General features: G+C 37.9%; 1 protein-coding gene across 9 annotated transcripts in view; it reads left to right on the top strand.

Annotated features, from left to right (window-relative positions):
* The window catches only part of MCTP1 (multiple C2 and transmembrane domain containing 1), a 558,214-nt gene that overhangs the window by 195,419 nt on the left and 343,072 nt on the right, over positions 1–19,723 (top strand). Inside the window, exon 1 of one of the 9 annotated variants that reach the window (XM_036848827.1) lies at positions 4,622–4,845. The exons of the other annotated variants lie outside the window; for them this stretch is intronic. Within the exon in view, the coding sequence (XP_036704722.1) occupies positions 4,789–4,845 (57 nt within the window). The 5' untranslated portion in view covers positions 4,622–4,788. Of the gene's footprint in view, positions 1–4,621; positions 4,846–19,723 lie in introns of those variants that run through there. 9 annotated transcript variants of the gene reach the window in all.

Here is a 19,723-nt window from a genome sequence, read left to right as displayed (position 1 = left end):
AATAAAGTTTTAAATTAAAAAACCATAACATTTAAAAACAATAAACCACAAAAGATATTGTAAACAATGATAAAACAAACCACACACTGAAGGGTGATATCTATAGCTCATATAATTGACAAAGGAGCTGAACTGTAATATAGAAAGACCTTCCCAAAAATAAGTAAAAGAAAGACAAACAACCCAATAGGGAAAAGGCCAATAATAATTAGATAAGATGCTCAACTTCAGTAGTAATCAGGGAAACCATAATTAAAACACTGAGATACTATACCAGTCACAAACAAATGGCAAAAATGTCAGAGTCTGTAATATCAGTACTGTGGATATTGTTTCTAGGAATCTAGTGCAAGGAAGACTCTCATACACTGCTGGTTGAATTGTAAATTAGTCTAATTATGTTGGGATGCAGTTTGGCAATTTCCAGTAAAGGTGCAGCTGTGTATATCCTTTAATCCTACAATTCTATCCCGTTATTCACCTTTAGAGAAATTCTTGCACATGTACAAGAATTACAGTAGTTTAATAATAACAATAAATTAAAGACAACCTAAGTTTACCAACAGGGGAATGGATGCTTGGATTGGGATGCTATATAGCAGTTAAAAAGAATAAACTATGTAGAACTACATGAAACCTCAAGGTAATGCTATGCAAAAAAAAAACAAAAAAAAAAAAACCCAAAGCATCTATATACCATGATACCATTTTATGAAGCTTAAAACATGCAAATCAGTATCTTGTTTATGGATAAACACATATTTAATAAAATATAAAAAGATGTATGGGGATGATGAAAGATAATCCTATAGAGTGTTTACCTTAGGAGGGAATGGAAGGAGATAGAATAGGCAGGGGCATATGGTGGCTTCCATTGTATCTGTAATGTTTTATTTCTTCCAGGAAATCTGAAGCAAATTTGGCATAATGTTAAGATTTTCATTGGAGGCAAGGATAATGGAAGGAGAAAGTCAACAGACTCTGTAGGATGTTTAAGTTACCAGGATAAGTGGGCTTTGAGAATAAAATAGAGCAGTACTCACTGTTAACAAACACATCAGTGTGTCAGCACTGTGTAAATTCCAATTCTGCTTGGCTTTACTGAGCATCAAAAGGGCCCTGACTCCTGTCTCACACTCTGAGCATCTTTAGCTGTGTGATTTTTAAGGAGGGAATACTGTGGAAATCTAGGGAATACAAAAGCAGGAGGTGGTACCTAAGATAATGTGAAGATTTCTGAGGACTAGATCAAGCCAAAAAAACAAGAAAGGTTTAGATTTTATGTTAATTAGGAAAGCAGTTGTGCCCAATTCAGAGACCAGAAGCCTTTCAGTGAGCTGATAATAGGCCAGTTTATTTACTGTGATCCAAGACTATCTAAATTAATATAAAGATTATTATTATAAATATTTGGCTGTTGGTATGTTGACAGTTGAATAAATCCAAGCTGTATTTTTATGAAGTCAATAAAAGTGCTTTCAGGAGGCCAAGAGAAAAAAAAATCAAAGACCTTAGCCAATCTTAGAAGGTGCACTAGAGATTCTCTTGTAGCTTGCTGTCTGTTCCTATCTCTCTCTGTCCTGTCTTTGTCTCTCTCAACATATCTTTTAGACAGACTGAAAAAGTAGACAATACATAAATTTGGGCTGGTAAAGAATGGAAAGAGTGGGGTAGAGAAGAGCACTTTCATTTCTGTTACATTGTTTTAAAGAAATAACAAGAGTAGTCCACTCAGAGTGAGAATGATGTAGTACAATGAGAAATATAAAATATCAAGTTGTTATTTTATTTTAAAGAGTAACATGTTCTTTTCAGATTACCTAAGGAATACACGAATTCGTTTTCATTTTGTGAGATTTATGCAATAGGTAATAAACGAAGCAAAATGATTGGCTCTCTCCTTGTCCCCCATCACCCTCTTATTTCGAATCTCTTTCCCAGACATAACCACTTGTCCACAATTGGTGTGCACTCATCCAGGTCCTGTTCTATGACTTTGTATATAAAAATTCATGTACCCAGAACTGGGATAATGTATTTTTCTGCAACATGTTATTTCCATGTAATGTCTTTTAGGGAGCTTTGCTGTCAGTGCATCTAGATAGCCTGTTTTTTTATTAGCTACATAATATTCCTTAGTATAGATAGCTCATTATTTATTTAACCCTTCCATTGTGCATGGCCCATTGCAAAGTTCCAGTTTTTTACTATTATAAAAAATTCTGCAGTGAATATTCTAGTACATCCATCATTACAGCAGAGGGCAGATGTGACTTAATGAATGGCCAGATCTAGGAACTACAGTAGTGTTATCCAGAATCTGCCTTTCTCATCTTCGACTTTGGTTTTTTCTTGGTTGGCCTCATTTTCAGACAACCTCACTTCATGTGGTAGCAAATATGTCAAACAGCAGTTCCAGACTTACAGTCTACAAACGTTACAACCTCTCTCCCAATGTCAGCAAAAGTGTAAGGGTTACCTCTCACTGGACCAGCTTGGGTCATGTGCCCATCCTTGACCCTATCACTGCAGCTCTGTGGATAGTTTACACTGGTCGGTCAGGCCTGGGTCACATGCCCACTTCTGGGGCTATGTCAGCATGATATAAACCACATGGATTGAGAGGGAGGGAGGAATAGGTGATTTGCTAGATAAAAATCAGGATTATGATACTAGTAGAAGGAGGAGGCACGTTGCTGCTCAGGCAAATATATAATTGTCTCTACAAACGTCTTATAGATAATATTTTATGTTTTTGTGAGTAGCAGATAAATAGATTTACTAATGGTATCTAGATTTATGTCATAAGGACCAAAGGATTCTTATAAGTATCTTTTAGAATCTTTGCTAGAGTAATGAAACAAGTATATTGTTTCTATATAATATTGTGTGTGAAAAGAAAGCATGTTATAGATTGAGGATCATTAACATTATGAAAAAGAGATAGTTTTTCAATTTAGAAAAGTGTTACCCAATATATTTGCTAAATATTCAGTGACAATGATAGATTGTATCAACGACATGATAGATACTTGGTCTTAAATCACATTTCTTAATATTCTACTATTCGCCAATCCATAATACAAATTCTGTATTTTATTTATTCATTTATTAAACAATGTTTATTAAATTTTGCTATGGACTGATCACCATGCCAGGGGCTGGGGATGAAATACTGACTACAACAAGATCCCTGCCCTCAGGTTTCTTACATTCTTGTTAGGGCCCACAGACTATAAATAAGTAAACAAACAAATAAAGAAGAAAATTCCAGGCTGTGAAGGAAATATAAAGGATCATGAGATGCAAAGTAATTGGGGAAGGTTGTTTCAGGTAAGGTGGTAAGGGAAGCCTTCTCTGAAGAGAGAGCATTTGCACTGCAACTGAGGACTAAGAATGAACCCAAAACTCTAGACCTATGCTGAAGCAATATGGTAGCCACTAGCCATGTATTGGCCATTGAGTACTCAAATGTAGCTAGTTCAAATTAAAATGTACTCTAAATGTAAAATACACATTAGCTTTCCAAGGCTAGTACAAAAATTATAAAATATTTAATTAATTTTATATTGATTATAGGTTGAAATGATAATATTTTAGATATATTAGGATAAACATTATTAAAATTAAGTTTACATGTTTCTCTTCCCTTTTTTAATATGACGACTAAAATGTTTAAAATTACATATGTGGCTTACCTTATATTTCTACTGAACAGTCCTGGTCTAGATGGTTTCAGTGTATTTGCTATTATTAACATGTGTGTTTTCATTTTTTTGTCCTTGCTTTTGGTGATGGCAACTGAATTTATGTAGTAGATTTTTCTCCAAGGATCTATGTCTATAATGTTTATTGACTGAGTTGTCCGAACATAATAATTCAATGTGTGATTAAGCTTAGTACAGCTCAGAGTTAAGAGGTATTGGGAGGTGGGTAAAGCACAGAAAATTGCCGCACTTACTAGAGGAGTTGTGTAATTAGTCATGTTCCTTTAGAAATGTTCACGAAACAGATAAAGGAAGGCTCTGAGTTGGAGAGGTAGGTAGAGCTGGCATCACACGGTAATGACAGCGTAGGACTGGATTTCTGTGGGAATCAGCGACAGCAAACCACAAAGATCTATTTCCATTCTCTACTTAGTGAAGAAGATTCTATTGTGTTTTGTGGAATTGCTACTTCTTGCATGTTAAAATAGAGTTTTATCCTACACTGTGTTTGCACTGATGGAACATTAGTGACTTTATTGTGACTCTTTTTGTATCTCTGTCAGAGGGATGTTGGCAAGTTCACACACATTTAATAACATTATACTAATTCACTGTGGAGAGCAAGCAGGGTAGTTTTTCTTTGTGCCATGCTATTATTCTAATTTCCATTTGCGGTTTGTGCCACGGGGAAGAAGTTGACTAAAAATGCACGTCGGATTTAGCAAGTTGACTCAAAATGCACGTCTGATTCAGTTTTAGTTTGTAAACATTTGAGGCCCCCAAATGTGATGTTTGTTACGCAATCTAAGTTTTATGAGGGGAAACTGTGTCGCTACTGGTTTGAGAGACAGTTGAGTCATATCCTGTGAATGTGAAGCAACGGTGTTTAAACATCACGGGTTCCTCTTACTTTCATTCTAATTCGCTGCCATTCAGAGCAGCAAGTGCTATCTGCGAAGAGGCTGCTACTAGCCCTTGGAGGAGAGCAGCCTCTCTTGCTGGGATTCAGTAAAGAAAGCCAAGTCTGAAGATGCAGTTCTGTCACTGGAGTGAAAGATGTTTTGTTTGTTTCTAATCAACTATGCTATATAGCTGCAAGCTGAAAAGTGCCTGTAACTTGCCAGTTATTTATAATAAGGTAAGTGTTATATTTTGGTTCACTCATTGCATTGTGGCAGCCTTGAATTAATGTGGCAGTTGTAGTATGTGATCATGCCTCAGAAAATGCCTTCTCACAGGGTCTTGACAGTGGCTTTGAGATTCTCATGCAAATAATTTTAAATTTATGGTACAATCCATTTGTGAGATACTTACTTACTAGATTGATATTGCTTGTATGATAGTTTTTAATGAAAAATATAGTGCCTGAGATGTGGAAAGATTATAGTAGCTTTGTGTCGTTTTTGTTGTTTTTTTCTTAAGGATTAAGTTGTACCAGAATTATTTTTTTCTTTTTGCTACTCTATTGTCTTGGTTAAAGGTGAAACATGAATGCATAAAATTCATACCATTATACTTGGATTTTTATTCTAAATAATCATAGCTCAACAACTATGTTTCTCCATTACAAAAAAAGTCTTAGTAATTTTTAGAAAAAGTTGAAAGTTGAAAAGTAACACCTCTTGCTTAGGCTTTTTATTTTAAGTGAAAGGCCATCATATTTTTAAACTTTGGCTCTGTTTGTTTCAAAATGTGTATGAGTTTGTCACAAGTCCATTTCCTCAATTGTTGTTGGAGACACATATACGTTGTATGGATGGAGAAATCTGTGGATAGAGAAGTGAACAAGAGGTTTGCTTTTCAAATTCTTGAAGCTTGCTGTGGAAAGGTTGGGGTGGAAGACAGGAATGTTGTCTTGGTTTTTTATTGATTAAAGAAATGACATCAAATCAGAGCTAAAGGTGTGTCTGGTGTCACATCACTTTGGACAATCTTATTTAAGTCCTTTGAATTCTTTTGAGGTAGAAAAGGTTAATTTGATTGTGAGAGCTATAGCTGTGAATGTGTGAGACTGAGACGTTGCTGAATTGACGGGGTTTTGTATGTTTAAGGACAGTTGGCATTAGAATACTTTTTTTTAATTGACCCACTATCATGTTTAGAGATCGTTTCATTTCTATTCAAAATTATGCCCACTACAAAATTGCTAGATTCTAACTACAGCTTGGAGATTATTTTCCATTAGATACATACTCAATAACTCAAGTTTTACAAAGGTTGAAGGGAAGGCATGTAGTTTTCCTCTTCTGTGAAGGGGAAATTAAAATTAGTTCAACTTCCAAACATATTTGAAGGCAGTATTCTGAATTAGAAGAGAAAAACTTTAAAGAAAATGACTTAGCACTTTGAGAGCCTTTGGGACCTTGCATAGTGAAAAGGCACATATCCCAAAAGATAAGAATCAAGATGTTATGAATAGAATATCCTGATGCTTGATATGTATAAAACTCTGCTTTTTTGCCAGGGCAGGGACGGGGCTATTCTGGTGAGTTAAGTATTCTGCCTGAGACTTTTTTCTTATGCTATATGCGAATTATTAAATGTCAATAAAAAGATAGAATGTAATACATCTACATCAAGACAAAAGCATATCTTATTGCAATCTGCACCGTTTCAGATTCTTAAATATGGATTATAATGGCCATCCAAACTGTTGTTATATATGAAAACTCAGACCGATAAAATGTTGTAAAATCAAGATTTGATAATACGCTCTGTTTCAATTGTAGACTTAATTTTTTATGACATTGTACAGCCAACTGGTAGCTACCTGATTAGATTATTGTTTATTCTCCTTTCTTTCTGTTTTCCCCCATCCTTTGGCTGTTTTCCTGCTTCTTTGCACTTCCAGGAGGAGTGTGGGTAATGGGCAGGGAGAGAGAAGGAAAGTGAGCAGACCAAATAGTGTACTGCTTTTATTTCTCACCTCTCATGATGGTTTTGATGAGAAATGAGGTCAGGAAGAGGTTAGATATAATGACAAAAATGAGTCTTTTAGATGACCTTTTAGATTTCAGTTATTCAAGAAATTCCTTGACCTCTGAGATGAAGAATAATTGGGAGCTTGGTTGGGACAAGCTTATCTACCTTACAGAATTGTTGCAAAGATGAAATATCACATCTGTTGTAGTATTTTATTAACTGTAAAGTTGTATACATATTTATGAGGAATTGTTTTTGTGTCTTCTTGAAGTAAAGGTACTGACAAGGCATCAGAGATACTCAGAATTCCACTCTGGATTCAGAATACTTATTTTTAGTAGTAAGGGTCTCCTTTTTCTCTCTTTTTGTAAACTATTTTACTTGTTAATTTCCAACCTATATAAAAATAGTAGGCAAAGGTAAGCTGCAAAAAGAAAAATAAAAACCCAATTTTACCTAAGCCTCAAGTGCTGTTTAAAAGTTTCAAATAGCTGGAGGAAGCTCATCCTCACTCAAAAGATATTTATCAAGTGGCGATTGCATTTTATCTTCAACCTAAAATCAACACGCAATTAGGGGTAGCATCAGCAGAAGCACGTAACAAGACTTTTTTTTCCTTTTTAAATATTTTTCTTTTAAGTAAGGCTTTATTTGAAGGGTTCACAATGAGGAACTACAGAGTAGGAAGAAATTATTTTATAAAGTACTCTTTCTGACTCCTGAAAACTAAATCTTTCTGGATTATGCTTTAGATCTAGGGTCCCTAGTGAATCCTACTGGATATCAAAGGCAGCACACTCACTGGGTAAAATACACAGTGATCACTCCCCTACCTACTTCTGAAAATCAGTTATGAGGATCACACAAGACTGTTGTGTGACAGTGCTTGTGAACTCCACAGAGCTTATAAATATCACTATCACCAAGTAAGATATACAGAATTATATATTTGGAAGGGAACTTAGATGTCATCTCATATCTTCTTATTTCACAAGGAAGAGAATTAAGGTCCAGAACGCTTAAGGAAGGTGCTTAACTTCACTCAGCTAGTATCTAAACCTGGATTTTTTTTTTTCCTCCCAGGTTAGCTAGAAATTGATCAGAAGATTAGCTGTTTCCTACGGTAAAGAGTTTTTTAAAAGATAAATACTATTTTCAGTATTGATTAACATCCTTATAGGAAACTGTATCCCCAGAGAATGTTTCAAAACCTGTCTACAGGTTTTGTGGGCTGAGAATTCTCATTGGATCTAGTTTAATGGAGTATGGATTTGTGGAGTGATTATCAAATTATAGCATATGACTCTTGCAATCTCTTAGCTATTGCCACAGTAGAAGTGTCCAAGCCCTTACTCTTCAGAGTTGTATCATAAGAGTAAACGTGCATAATGAATGGGGGTAGATTTTGTAGCTTTTAAAATTATAGTTAGCATGGTAGATTGTTTTGATGCTTGTTGAAAGTAGTTAGAAAAAAGAGATTCCCCAAAAGCTTACCCTTAAAAAGAGATTAGGAAAATTTAAAAAAACAAATGAACTTACAGCCATTTCTGTTAGAATTGATCTGGCTATTTTATTTTTATGGAACACTATTTTTCAGAGAGATGAGATGGGAGAGCCATGACCTTTAATAATTATAAAAGTTAATGACATATATCCTACTATACTAATGAACAAATTAGATTCATAAAGAAAATTTTTCTTTAAAGCCTCTTAACACTAAAATTAGAAGGCAGGTTAATTAGAAGTTTTTTTGTGTGTTGGTGGTATTAATAAGGGTTATATCTTACTCCTAAGAATTCAAAATATGGTTACCATTTCCTTTAATAAAAAATGTAACTCTTGTGAAAGGTATATACCGTATCTTCATTTGCTGTGCTCCAATTTATAGCTTCAATAAATAAGTGGAATTTAACATCATCCTATCTCATGAATAAATTCTAGCCCTGCTTTGTAATAAAATTCATGTTAACTTTGATTCCAAGGACTACATGAATCTGCTTTATAACTATTAGGAGATAAAGGAAAACAGATGAGATAAATAGTTTAAAAACTTTGCTAAATGTAAGTGTGGTGAGATTGTGTGTGGTCTGAGGGACAGAGATCTGGGCTATAGGATGGGTGGTGGGAGAAGCAGTATTTCTTTGTACTCTTGACCCCTCCTGTGGTTTTGGAGCTGACAGGGAAGCCCATGTCTTCTTTTGATTTTGTTTTCCAATCTACAAAGTTGAGAAGACAACTTTCGTGCTAGACGACCATCCCACACATCCTGCAGGTACTTCGTAAATATTGGTTAATAACCCTATGAACATCAAGGTGGGTGAAGCACTTTCCACTCAGTTGCAGAATCCATAGATGTGCCATTGGTATAAGTGCCAAGGCTGGTAATGAATACCCCCTTGAGAGAAACCCAAGTAGGAACGTTTTGGAAATGGTTTGTTGGGTTTTAATTCCATCTTAATTTAGTAGAGGTACTCAAATTAGTCACTTGGTCTCCCTTTACTTGAGTCATTTCACTAATGGGATGGATTAGTAATAGTTATTCATGGCAATTTACAGCATACCCAAATATAACAAATCAGGTTCCAAATCCCTCACTCCATGAGTGTTTCTCTCCAAGAAGAAAATAATAATAATGGCTAACATGTAAATCAGGCTGTATAATACTGTATCTTTTAATGAACTGTCTAATTTATTTCTTAAAACTACCTTATGAAATTTGGGCACTATTATTATTATTCCCTTTTCACAGATGAGGAAACTGAAGTGTAAATTAAGTGACTTATCCCAACATCACACAAATGGTAGTAGAATGATCAGAGTTGAACCTAGGTAGTCAGGCTTCAGAGCCAAGATTCTTAACTACATTCTGTGCCGCCCCCAGTTTGAATCCCTTGATCCCAGTAATATGAAGTGACTCCTGTAAAGTGCTACAGAGAGGAAAAGAAGTATTTTAAATGTTACTACATTTAATCATTTTCAGGACTCGAACATTCTCACTTGTAGTGAAACCCATTATGAGCCAGAAATAAACTAAAGTTATTTGAGAATTCATGTAGAATGAGGCTAGTAATAATGCAAAATGCATCTGGAATGAGCAGACATAACTGAGTTCTCCTAGGTGATTGTAGTCTTTGGTGATGTGAAAAGATTTCCTTTTTTTTTGAGAGAGAGAGAAACAGCTCTCGATGTACACATAGTCAACAGTCCGAGGAAAACTTGTGGGAATTTGTATGTTTTGAGGGAGGATTAATGTCATCTCCTTTTCTTTGTACACTCCCTAAACATTTCCTGATGAAAGTCATTTGGGGGAAGGAGCACACTGAATGAATGGTAGAAGGATTTTAGGTCTGTTGTGCGACTAGATCCATTTTGATCTGCCTTCTCCAGAGAGTCCACAAATTATGCTTGAAGTTCTTGGGTAATTTTCAAACTTTCTTGTTTCCTTAGGTCTCACAAACAAGAACTTGCTTCACAATGTTTTATACCCTCAGTGCTAGCACAGTGCCTAACATATAGTAGAGCCTCAGTAAGGCTTTCTGGCAAGGTGGCTGGATAGACACATGGATGGATGATAGGGATAAACTGGGGCATATCCAGATCTGCTTCAAGTCATGACTCATGTACCTGAGACTGGATTGGGACCAGACTGTTACTCAGCTTGTGGGCACAAGGGAATGAAGTATGAGGTGTAAAAGGATTTACCTCAGTTCATCTCATACTTCATCATCTGATGGTTTTCAGTGTGAAACTGGCATGCCTATAAGTCATTTTATGCCACAGACCTTTCCCACTGTATCATATTAGAGATTCTTTAATCACACTTAGGAACCATAATTGCCTTACTCCCTTGATTCAAAAGCTAAATTAAAGCAGATATATACATATATAATTAATATATATTATACATATGCAGAGAGAGAAATTAAGTAATAAAATTAAAAGGTCAAAATAAATGTGAATACCTAAATTAATGGGAATTGTCAAAGTTTGACTATTTTAAAATTTATTGTGGGAAACAATAAAAATTCAGAAGAACAATTGAAGCAGCATATCAAAGAAAAGAAAGGTATTTTAAAAAATCATTTAAAAATGCTTATTTACCAAAGTATAGACTTCTTTCCATCTTGGAACAGAAGCTTTGTTTTTCCACAAAATTTCGTTAGAGAGCTCAGATAAGAGGTCTGAGAACCAAAGTTTATTTGGCATAATCAGTCAGTTGTAAAGGATGGTTTCCGAAATGAGGATGGTGACTAAGGGCTTGGGTTAGGAAATGCTGCAGATTTTGAGAGAGGGTATTAAGGTGGTTATTGTTTCAAGTTTTCCAGTGGGGGAAAACACAGAGAAAACTGATGTACAAACATTTGATCAAAAATAAAATATATACAAGTTTTAGACAGTGGGAGCAATCTATTGTGAAATTTACGCATTTGTCCTTGACCCAAAGCAGTCATTAAAAACAAAACAAAAAAAGAAAAGAAAAAAATCCCAATCATCAAAAAATTTTTGGATGGATTTTCTTTTCCCTGGTCCTAAACACAATAGCATATGTTCACTGTTCAAGGGTGTTCTATTTTTTGGTGTACAGGTGCCTTGTGTTATTTGAAATGCATTTGATTCTTGCGGCTGTTTTCTGGAGGTGATTTTCCTACCTTAGAAATAGCATGTTCCAAGTCAGCAATCAGTGGAAAGTGTTAACCTGGCCAACAGTAGACCTGCATTCTACATCATAGAGTCTGGCCCTCAGTTTCAACATCCCTCAAATGAAGGATTCATCCTGTAGCGCCTCTCACATTTTCCAAAGACTAGGAATTATTATAGGATAGGATTCTTGTATTATTTTAAATTTTCTTTCCATTTTCAATTCAGTGGTTGCTGTGAATATTAAAATCAATTCTGAAACTTCCAAGGTTATCTAGCCAAAGTGGCTAGAGAGCTTTTGCTAAGCCCATGCCTGGAGTTTGATAAATGCTTATGCTATAGAGAGAGAGAGACAGACAGACAGACACCCCCCCCCCCCGCCACACACACACACACACACACAGTGAGGTTAGTCAGATAGATAATTAGTTAAATGGATGATGGATGGATGAATGAATATCTCATGGCAAATGTGTATTCTAAATGTGTAAATAGCTACAAAGAATCATGCATACACCAGACATAAGAAGACTATGTAGCATTATTACCTGTTTTAAATCATTGATAAATTACACGGTATATTAATGTTCAAGAGTTTTTGAAAACTATATTGCAGTTCCAAAGATGTCTAGATTACTACCAGGAAGCCACTGATATCAACAGGAATACGACTTCTTTGGTTGCTTTCAAGAGACAGTAATAAGGTGGTTATTGTTTCAAGTTTTCCAAGGGAGTAAAAACCAGAAAATTTTCCGATAAAAATATTCGATCAAACACAACTAAATAGGGTCAAAAATATATGCAAGTTTGAGACAATGGAAACAAATCTATTGGAAAAATAGTTTTGTTCTTGGGTCCTACATGGCAGGTGCAAAGAGCAGAGGTCCCATTTGAGTGATATTTATATAACAGGCACTAATATAATTTTTTTAGAAATCAACTAAGGTCTGAAAACTATATTTGCTGCATTGAAATACTTTTTTCATTGTACCCGGACCTCTTCCTCATTGTCTATTATTTTTTGTAAGGTTTCATGAAAAATTGCTATTACATTTTCTATTTTAATTGAAGCTTTTAAACAAAAATTAAGGAAAAAGTTAACTAAAAACTAAACATCAGTTTTATCTAAAAAGTACGGTGTTATTTTATCTAATAAGTCAAATTAGTTCAACATGCTGTACCACCTGTAAAGTTTCCGTGATTCCTTCCTTTACCTGAGCAGCATGTAATTCATATTCACAGACTTTTGGAATTAGGAGGTACCTTAAAATAAACTAGCTCAATTCCTTTAATTTGCAAATGAAAAATATTCTGGCACAAGCAAATTAAATGACTTTTCCAAGGTTATATGCACCCAGCTCCCAACAGAGCCAAGCTGGACCTGGAGTTCGAACATGCAACGCTGTAGTCTTTTTACTGTATCAGTCAGTGAGAGCATCACTGTCTGAATTTAGTATTCAAGTGGTGCATTGGATTTTCACTTCGTATTAAAATTTTAATTGTGCACAGCATAAATCAACTTAAGTTTGTCCTAATTTCCTTTTGGCCACTAAACAGTTTTTATCATATTTTTTTGGAAGGGCATTTTTTTACCCACAGATTATTCATAGATGCTTTTCCTAACACCTGATAGTTTACCTTGATTCTATTCACTTGGCAATGCAAATGCATTTGTAATTACAGAGACAGGTCCACATTTAACCACTCGTGCACATCTAAAACTGGTTATATTTTCCACGCCCTCCAACTTTCCAGATCCTCAAAATAAATGCATTACATCAAAGTGACAAAAAACTCCATAAATGCAAATTATTGTATTGGGAACGACATACACATCAATTCAAATCATTTAACCAAACAAATGGAAACAATTACTGAACAATGCTCTGTACTAATAACTGTACTTTTGTCATCAAAGTAGTGATGTGCTGCAAGTTCCCTGCCCCATTGCCTTGCTCCGTGGCTCCTTCAGAAGCTGGGTGGCCACACCCAGGCAGCAGCACTCAAGGTGCAGGGTTCTCTACCTCTCCAGGTGGAAGGTCCCCTTAGGAGATGGCCCAGGTACAGATGGCACCAGGTAATCTGGTCCACTCTCTTTCTTTTAGATAAGAACCAGCAAAGATTGTGCCTGATTTGGCTTCTTATTTGCAACTGCAGTGGCAAGTGAGGAAGGGAGATTTTTTCCAGTGTGTTCTTTAGAATACTAGTTCTATGAAATCAGCATCCTATAATCAAATAACTTTGGGAAACATGGCATATTGTATTCCGTTTTGAATATTCACACTGGAGGCAAAAGGCAAACACTTCACAAGCTTGAAGTGGGGATAGTTTAATATTCTTTAACCCGGTATTTCCCAAATAAATCCGTTTTCAAAATATGACCTATTCAGATTGTGGAGCACACTTGGGAAACACAAATTAGACATTTTCCTCACTGACTGTATGTCCTGGAAAGAGGGTGGTTTGGGAAATGTGAATTTGATGTTCCCTTGGGGTCTCTGTCCCTACAAGCCTCTCATAAAATGAGCTCAGTACTGAGTGTAAGGATAATTTTGACTTTGAGATTTTTCACCTCATTCAATAATACTGTTCAGTAGCACCCAAGATGCTGTTTCTGTGAGCTGGTTGGATCACAAAAGAAGAGCGGCTCAGGGCAGGGAGTGATAAACCTCTGAAGTGGGAGATGAGGAAAATTTCACAGAAATGCTCCTTAAACTGCATCTGGAGGGATGTATTGGCATTTTCCCGGTGGATAAGAGCACATGCACAGAGGCTTCCCTCAATGTAAGAGTTCAGGAAACTGGTTAAAAAAAAAATTGTCTTTGGAGTCTGAGGTGGAAACGGGCATGGCTGATGAAACAAGTCAACCCGGGTCAGCTCATGCATGAAGTTCTTTCACTGCTATGCTGAGAAGCTTGGCCTTCACCTTGTAGGGCAGTGATTCTTCAACCGGATGGTGCATCAGATTCACCAGGAATCTTTTCCAAACTCTGTACCCTATGCCCAAGAGATTCTGGTTCATTAGGTTATGGGTAGAGCTCAAGAACGTAAATTTTGGGAAAAGCACCCAGGTGATTCTAATGTACACTCTAAGTTGAAGAAATTTGGGGCATCAAGAAATGGCGTTAAGGAGAGGGATGTTGTAATTGGAGTTTTGAAGACTTTGAGGAGGAAGGGTTGAGAGGAATGTTCCCAAAGGCAGGGAAACCATTTGGAGGCTGTTACACCAATTTGAGCAAAAAACAACTAGGAAAACAAAAAGACAGTGATGTGGGAAGCGGATAGGGGACCACAGGTCTGGTCCAGATCTGATCCATAGTATTTGGTGGCTGACCAAATGACAGGTGTAAAAAGGAGTGTCTGGGTCCTTAGCTTGATGATGCTGACAACCAGGGCAGGAAACACTGAAGGGGATGCACCTGAGCTCCTGTTCATTCCTCGCTCTTCTTCTTCCACCTACAGCTTTGCTACCGTGTGGCACATCTAGCTTGCCTCCACCTCATAGCGCTGTCATCTTCTTCCATAACTTTTCAACCATTAGACCTTCTGTGCAACTGAGCACCTCCTTGTTGAAAAGATACCAGAGAAGCCCTGATCTGTTGGGAGAGCTGTCCTAGGACCAAGAGGGCACTGGAGGAAACATTTTGAGCATGGGAGTAACCATGTGGGAAGACGTACGTGAATGGTGGATCTTTGTAGAACTCACAGAGCACCCTGTACTGTGAACCTCGTTGGGGCTGTGACCAGCTACTTCCCCACTCCATACTCAGTGAGGCTGAGGAAGCAGGGTTGGGTAAATGTGTAGAATAGTCACAAAATGAAGTCATAAATAGGTACCCTCCGTCCTAAGTCAAAGGCTTCCAACCAAGCCTCAGCAGCAGAGAGGAGTTAAGCCATGAGTCTGGATGAAGAGAAAACTAATGAAGTGAGGAAGCTGAGATTCTGTTGAACAATCAAAGAATAGCTTTGGCAAGTGCCACGATGTGGGCTTTGACCCCACCTCTGCCCAAGGCTAAAAAGAATTAAGAGGCTCCTGGCATGGGGCTTGGTGAACTTCCTGAGAAGCTCAGCTGTACAGTATAGCTGGGCCAGTGAAAAAGGTCCTGTGAGCTGTGATGTGAATGCAGGGTATTATGATGAGCTATAACAAGGAGCTTGAGAGAGGCTCTCAATACATCCCATGAAAACAGGTGGTAAGTGGAGTCCAGACTTGGAGCTAGAAGACCTGGGTTCAAATCCAGACCCCACTATATACAGAGTATGTGATTTTGAGAACATTATTTGACATCTCTGGGCTTCAGTTTCCAACTTCAAAAATGAGAATAAAAATACCTTCTTTGGAACTAGCTAGTGGAGGTTAGATATAGAGTGTAATGTGGGCCCCCCTGTGCTGTCAGTATTCCCGCCTGATCAATGCCCAAGCCTTTTCGCAATATCATAATTCAAGCTTACACTGGTCTAGTGGTCTGTGGAGCAATCAATTCATGTGAGACAGTCTTGGGCAAAAATTGAAAAAGCCTGTACTCTGCAAGGTGAATTTGACAGGAGAGTGATTGATTAGAATCTTGTTTACAAGCTCTTGTTTATATTTCCTCAGCCTTATGTAATTTGTTTCGTTCAGGATTTAATGGAACTAGGGTTAGAAGGATAGGACTTAATGTACTGCAAAACTGACAGGATGCTTCTTAATACTGATTTTACTGGAACATAAGAGCAACTAGTCAAACTGTGTTTCTAGATGAGGTGAGGGGAATGGGGTCCATTGGTGCCTCCAGAACCAAAGTCAAAATATGCTTAGCATCAGTATGCCAACCGACCCCCAAACACAACACAACACACACATGGCTGGGAGAGGTGGGAGAGACAGAGAGAGACAGAAAGAGAGAGAAGGAAAATTGTAATGAATAGTCTCATATTAGAGTCTCTGAGAAATCCAATTGTTAAGAAACCTGTATATCAGTTAAACTTGTTTACGCTAAAGGAAGACTTGTTTTTCTCATGGACCTATTAAAATTTCTCTAGCAGTTTTTCTGTATAAAAATACTGGAAAAGAGTACAAATAGATGAACTTTCAGAAGTGTGTATTTCTACCCATCCTGATTTCTCAGAAGTTCAGCAGAGAAGCAAAATGTAAAATTCACCTTTCATATGATTGCCAGATTTTAATAAAAATCTAGTAAATACTTTATTTAAGACAGTCTCATTTATGTGATCATGGATGTCTTTCTGATTTTTAGATGCATTGGTCTGTGCAGTGGCCACAATCCCATAGGGTGAAACTTCAAACCTAAAAGGGCCTGTGTAGTCACATGTGATTCACTGGTTGTTTCAGTGCATTCCTCTCCATGCATTCAAGGGTGCAAAAATATTTTTTGAGAGCCTTTGTGTCAGATGCTGTGGGGACACATTTAACAGATAAAATGAACACAATGTATGCCAACAAGAGGCTTTAATCACTCTCACGCGTATCAAATTATAAGCTGTCCTGAGTGACATTAGATAAAATAGATGATGATAGAGTATAATAGGGGAAGTTAATTTAGATTATGGGCTCAGGGAAGTTGACTCTGAGAAAATGACTTTTAAGCTGAGACTAGAGATGTGTAGAATTAATTTTGGTTTCCCATGAGCTTTAAAAATTTTTTATTTTATACTGGAGTATAGTTGATTAACAATGTGTTAATTTCAGGTGTACAGCAAAGAGATTCAGTTAGACATATACATGTATCTATTCTTTTTCAAATTCTTTTCCCTTTTAGGTTATTACAGAATATCTAGCAGAGTTCCCTGGGCTACACAGTAGGTCTTTGTTGGTTATCTATTGTGTATAACGTAGTGTGTATATGTCAATCCCAAACTCCCAATTTATCCCTTCCCGCCACCTTTCCCCTTTGGTAACCATAAGTTTTTTTCCCAAGTCTGTGAGTCTGTTTCTGGTTTGTAAATAAGTTCATTTTTGTCCTTTTTTAAAGATTCCACATATAAGTGATAGCATGTGATATTTGTCTTTCTCTGTCTGCCTTACTTCACTTAGTATGATCATCTCCAGGTCCAACCATGTTACTGCAAATGGCATTATTTCATTCTTTTTAATGGTTAATATTGCATTGTATATATGTACCAAATCTTCTTTATCCATTCATCTGTCGATGGACGTTTAGGTTGCTTCCATGTCTTGACTATTGTAAACAGCGCTGCAATGAACATTGGGGTGCAGGTATCCTTTTGAACCATGATTTTCTCCGGGTATGTGCCCAGGAATGGGATTGCAGGATCATATGATAGCTTTAGTTTTAGTTTTTTAAGGAACCTCCATACTGTTCTCCATAGTGGCTGTATCAATTTACATTCCCAGCAACAGTGCAAGAGGGTTCCCTTTTCTCCACACCCTCTCCAGCATTTGTTGTTTGTAGATTTTTTGATGATGGCCGTTCTGACTGGTGTGATTTTTAAGTGTGTGAGGATAAGAGAAAACTATGTTAGGAACCCAGCCCAGTATTTGGTACAAAAGATTTCCGGGAGATTCAGATCCACTCTGTCTCCTAATCAATGAATATCAAGCCAGACTCTAAAGACCAGCTGGTGGGCTGCACATGCTGCCATCAGTTCTGAATTTGGGGAGTAAGTCCCAGGTTATCTGTGGACCCACTTGGCTCCACAGCCTTTCTGATTAGCCTTCACTGAGCATATCCTCTGCGCGAATTTCTGCACAAATCTTCTTTACTCCACATTTCTCTGCAAAGATGAGCACCCTGTTTCTCCCTTCCCCTGCATTCCAGTTCATCCAGTTTGGCTGTGGTTCTCTGTCTCCTCTCCTTGAGAATACGTTCATCTCCTGGAACCCCAGCCCCACGGAACTTCCCTTGAGCCAAGACATTGTCATGTTCCCAATGAGGATTGTCAGCCTGTTGCCCCTCCACCCCCCAGACCACCTTAACCAGGTCATACCCTTCCAATGCAGTCCATAGTTGCATAGTTAAAATCAGAATGAGCTTTATCTGCCCCCTAGACTTTGTGGTTCCTGCTTCTGCATTGACCCCTGGGGGGATGGGACTAATGCTGCATGAGTTCACCAAGCCACAGCCCAGGCCTGCCTTTCCTCTCGCCCACAGCCAGCCTTCCCTTGATGATCCTGCCTCGAACGCAGCCCAAACCCTGTGCGTAACTGGTGAGATCTCAGAGTCACTCCTTGGGCGCAGCAGTACAGGACAACTCCCAAGGCAGAGGGGATGGTAGCAGTGCTTCTACTGGGATCAGACCACAGTGGGCTTGCCTGAGGAGCATGATACCATCCTCTGGAGTGCGCTTGAAGTGGTCTGGGTTTGAATTCATTGTCAGAGGATCCAAGAGTAATTATGAAGTAACCAGAGTTACTGTGGAGGCTGGGAGGTTTGGAGCTCCCTGAAGGTATTCCCCAATCTGCACTGCAGGATTGGAGTCCGCCTGACAGAGGAGAAAGGAACTAGAGGAGGCTGGAGCAGGCCTTGCTGCCCAGAGTCATCAAAGGGCCGGGCACTGCAGCAGCAGAGAGAGCAGGCGCGCTTCCAGAAGCATTGCTTCAGCACCTGTTCTCTCCTCGGGCGAGATGCACAGCTGGGTTTCAGGATATCACCAGAGCAGCTGGCTTGTGACCATAGACCCTAGTGAGCCTTTCATGGATGAGGTGTTGGCAGATGTGTAAGAAGACAACTTGGATGCTGATCGGAGAGTGCTTTGATGTGGGTGTGAAAATGACAGGCTCCACCACAGAGAACAGGAAGACAGTTCTGCCTCTCTTTGTGGTTTCTGAGGTTTGCGGTTTTAAGGCTACTGGGACCACTTACAGGAAACGTTGTTGTTTTGTTTTTCTGTCTGAAACACCTGCAACAGTGAGGAGCCAAAAGGCAGGGGGTTCCAGGAAGAGCACACTTTGAGAAAGGATGCCTTTGCTGCTCTTACACGTGTCTCCTATTTCCAGATACAGCCATAGACACGCATATCAGATTCTACCCTTGCAGGTAAGGCACCTGGCTGTGTCATCAAAATGTAGCGTATTTCCATATATTTTATTCTGTTAAAGAAAAAAAGCCTATGCTTTCAAGCCTGGATTGACTAAGGGAAGGTCCTTATTAACAGTTCCTTTATTGTTTAATGTGATCAGCTTGATTTCTGCATGGAAGACCCCACAAAGCCAGTGAAAACTGTGATCTGCAAAGTTAGGAATGCATAACAATGCTTATGCTATGTGGACTTTTAAATGATTTTATGCTCAGTTTCTGCTATATCTGTTTCTATTCAGTGACCTACCAAAAATATGGCAGAGCTCTTGCTATTGCATTAATACATTCTCTGTCACACCACCCCTTTCTTTCTGAGCAATCATAGTGGGCGATGAGAAAAATAGGACACGTTTGAGAGAAAATGGGTGGCTATACAAAAGACAAGTACATTTCTTTGGCTGTCAAAATTAGCTATGA

The sequence above is a fragment of the Balaenoptera musculus genome, chromosome 3 (assembly GCF_009873245.2).
Source record: "Balaenoptera musculus isolate JJ_BM4_2016_0621 chromosome 3, mBalMus1.pri.v3, whole genome shotgun sequence".
NCBI classification, from domain to species: domain Eukaryota; kingdom Metazoa; phylum Chordata; class Mammalia; order Artiodactyla; family Balaenopteridae; genus Balaenoptera; species Balaenoptera musculus.
The sequence above is the reverse complement of the archived record's forward strand: the minus strand, read 5'-3'. Positions and strand labels throughout refer to the sequence as shown.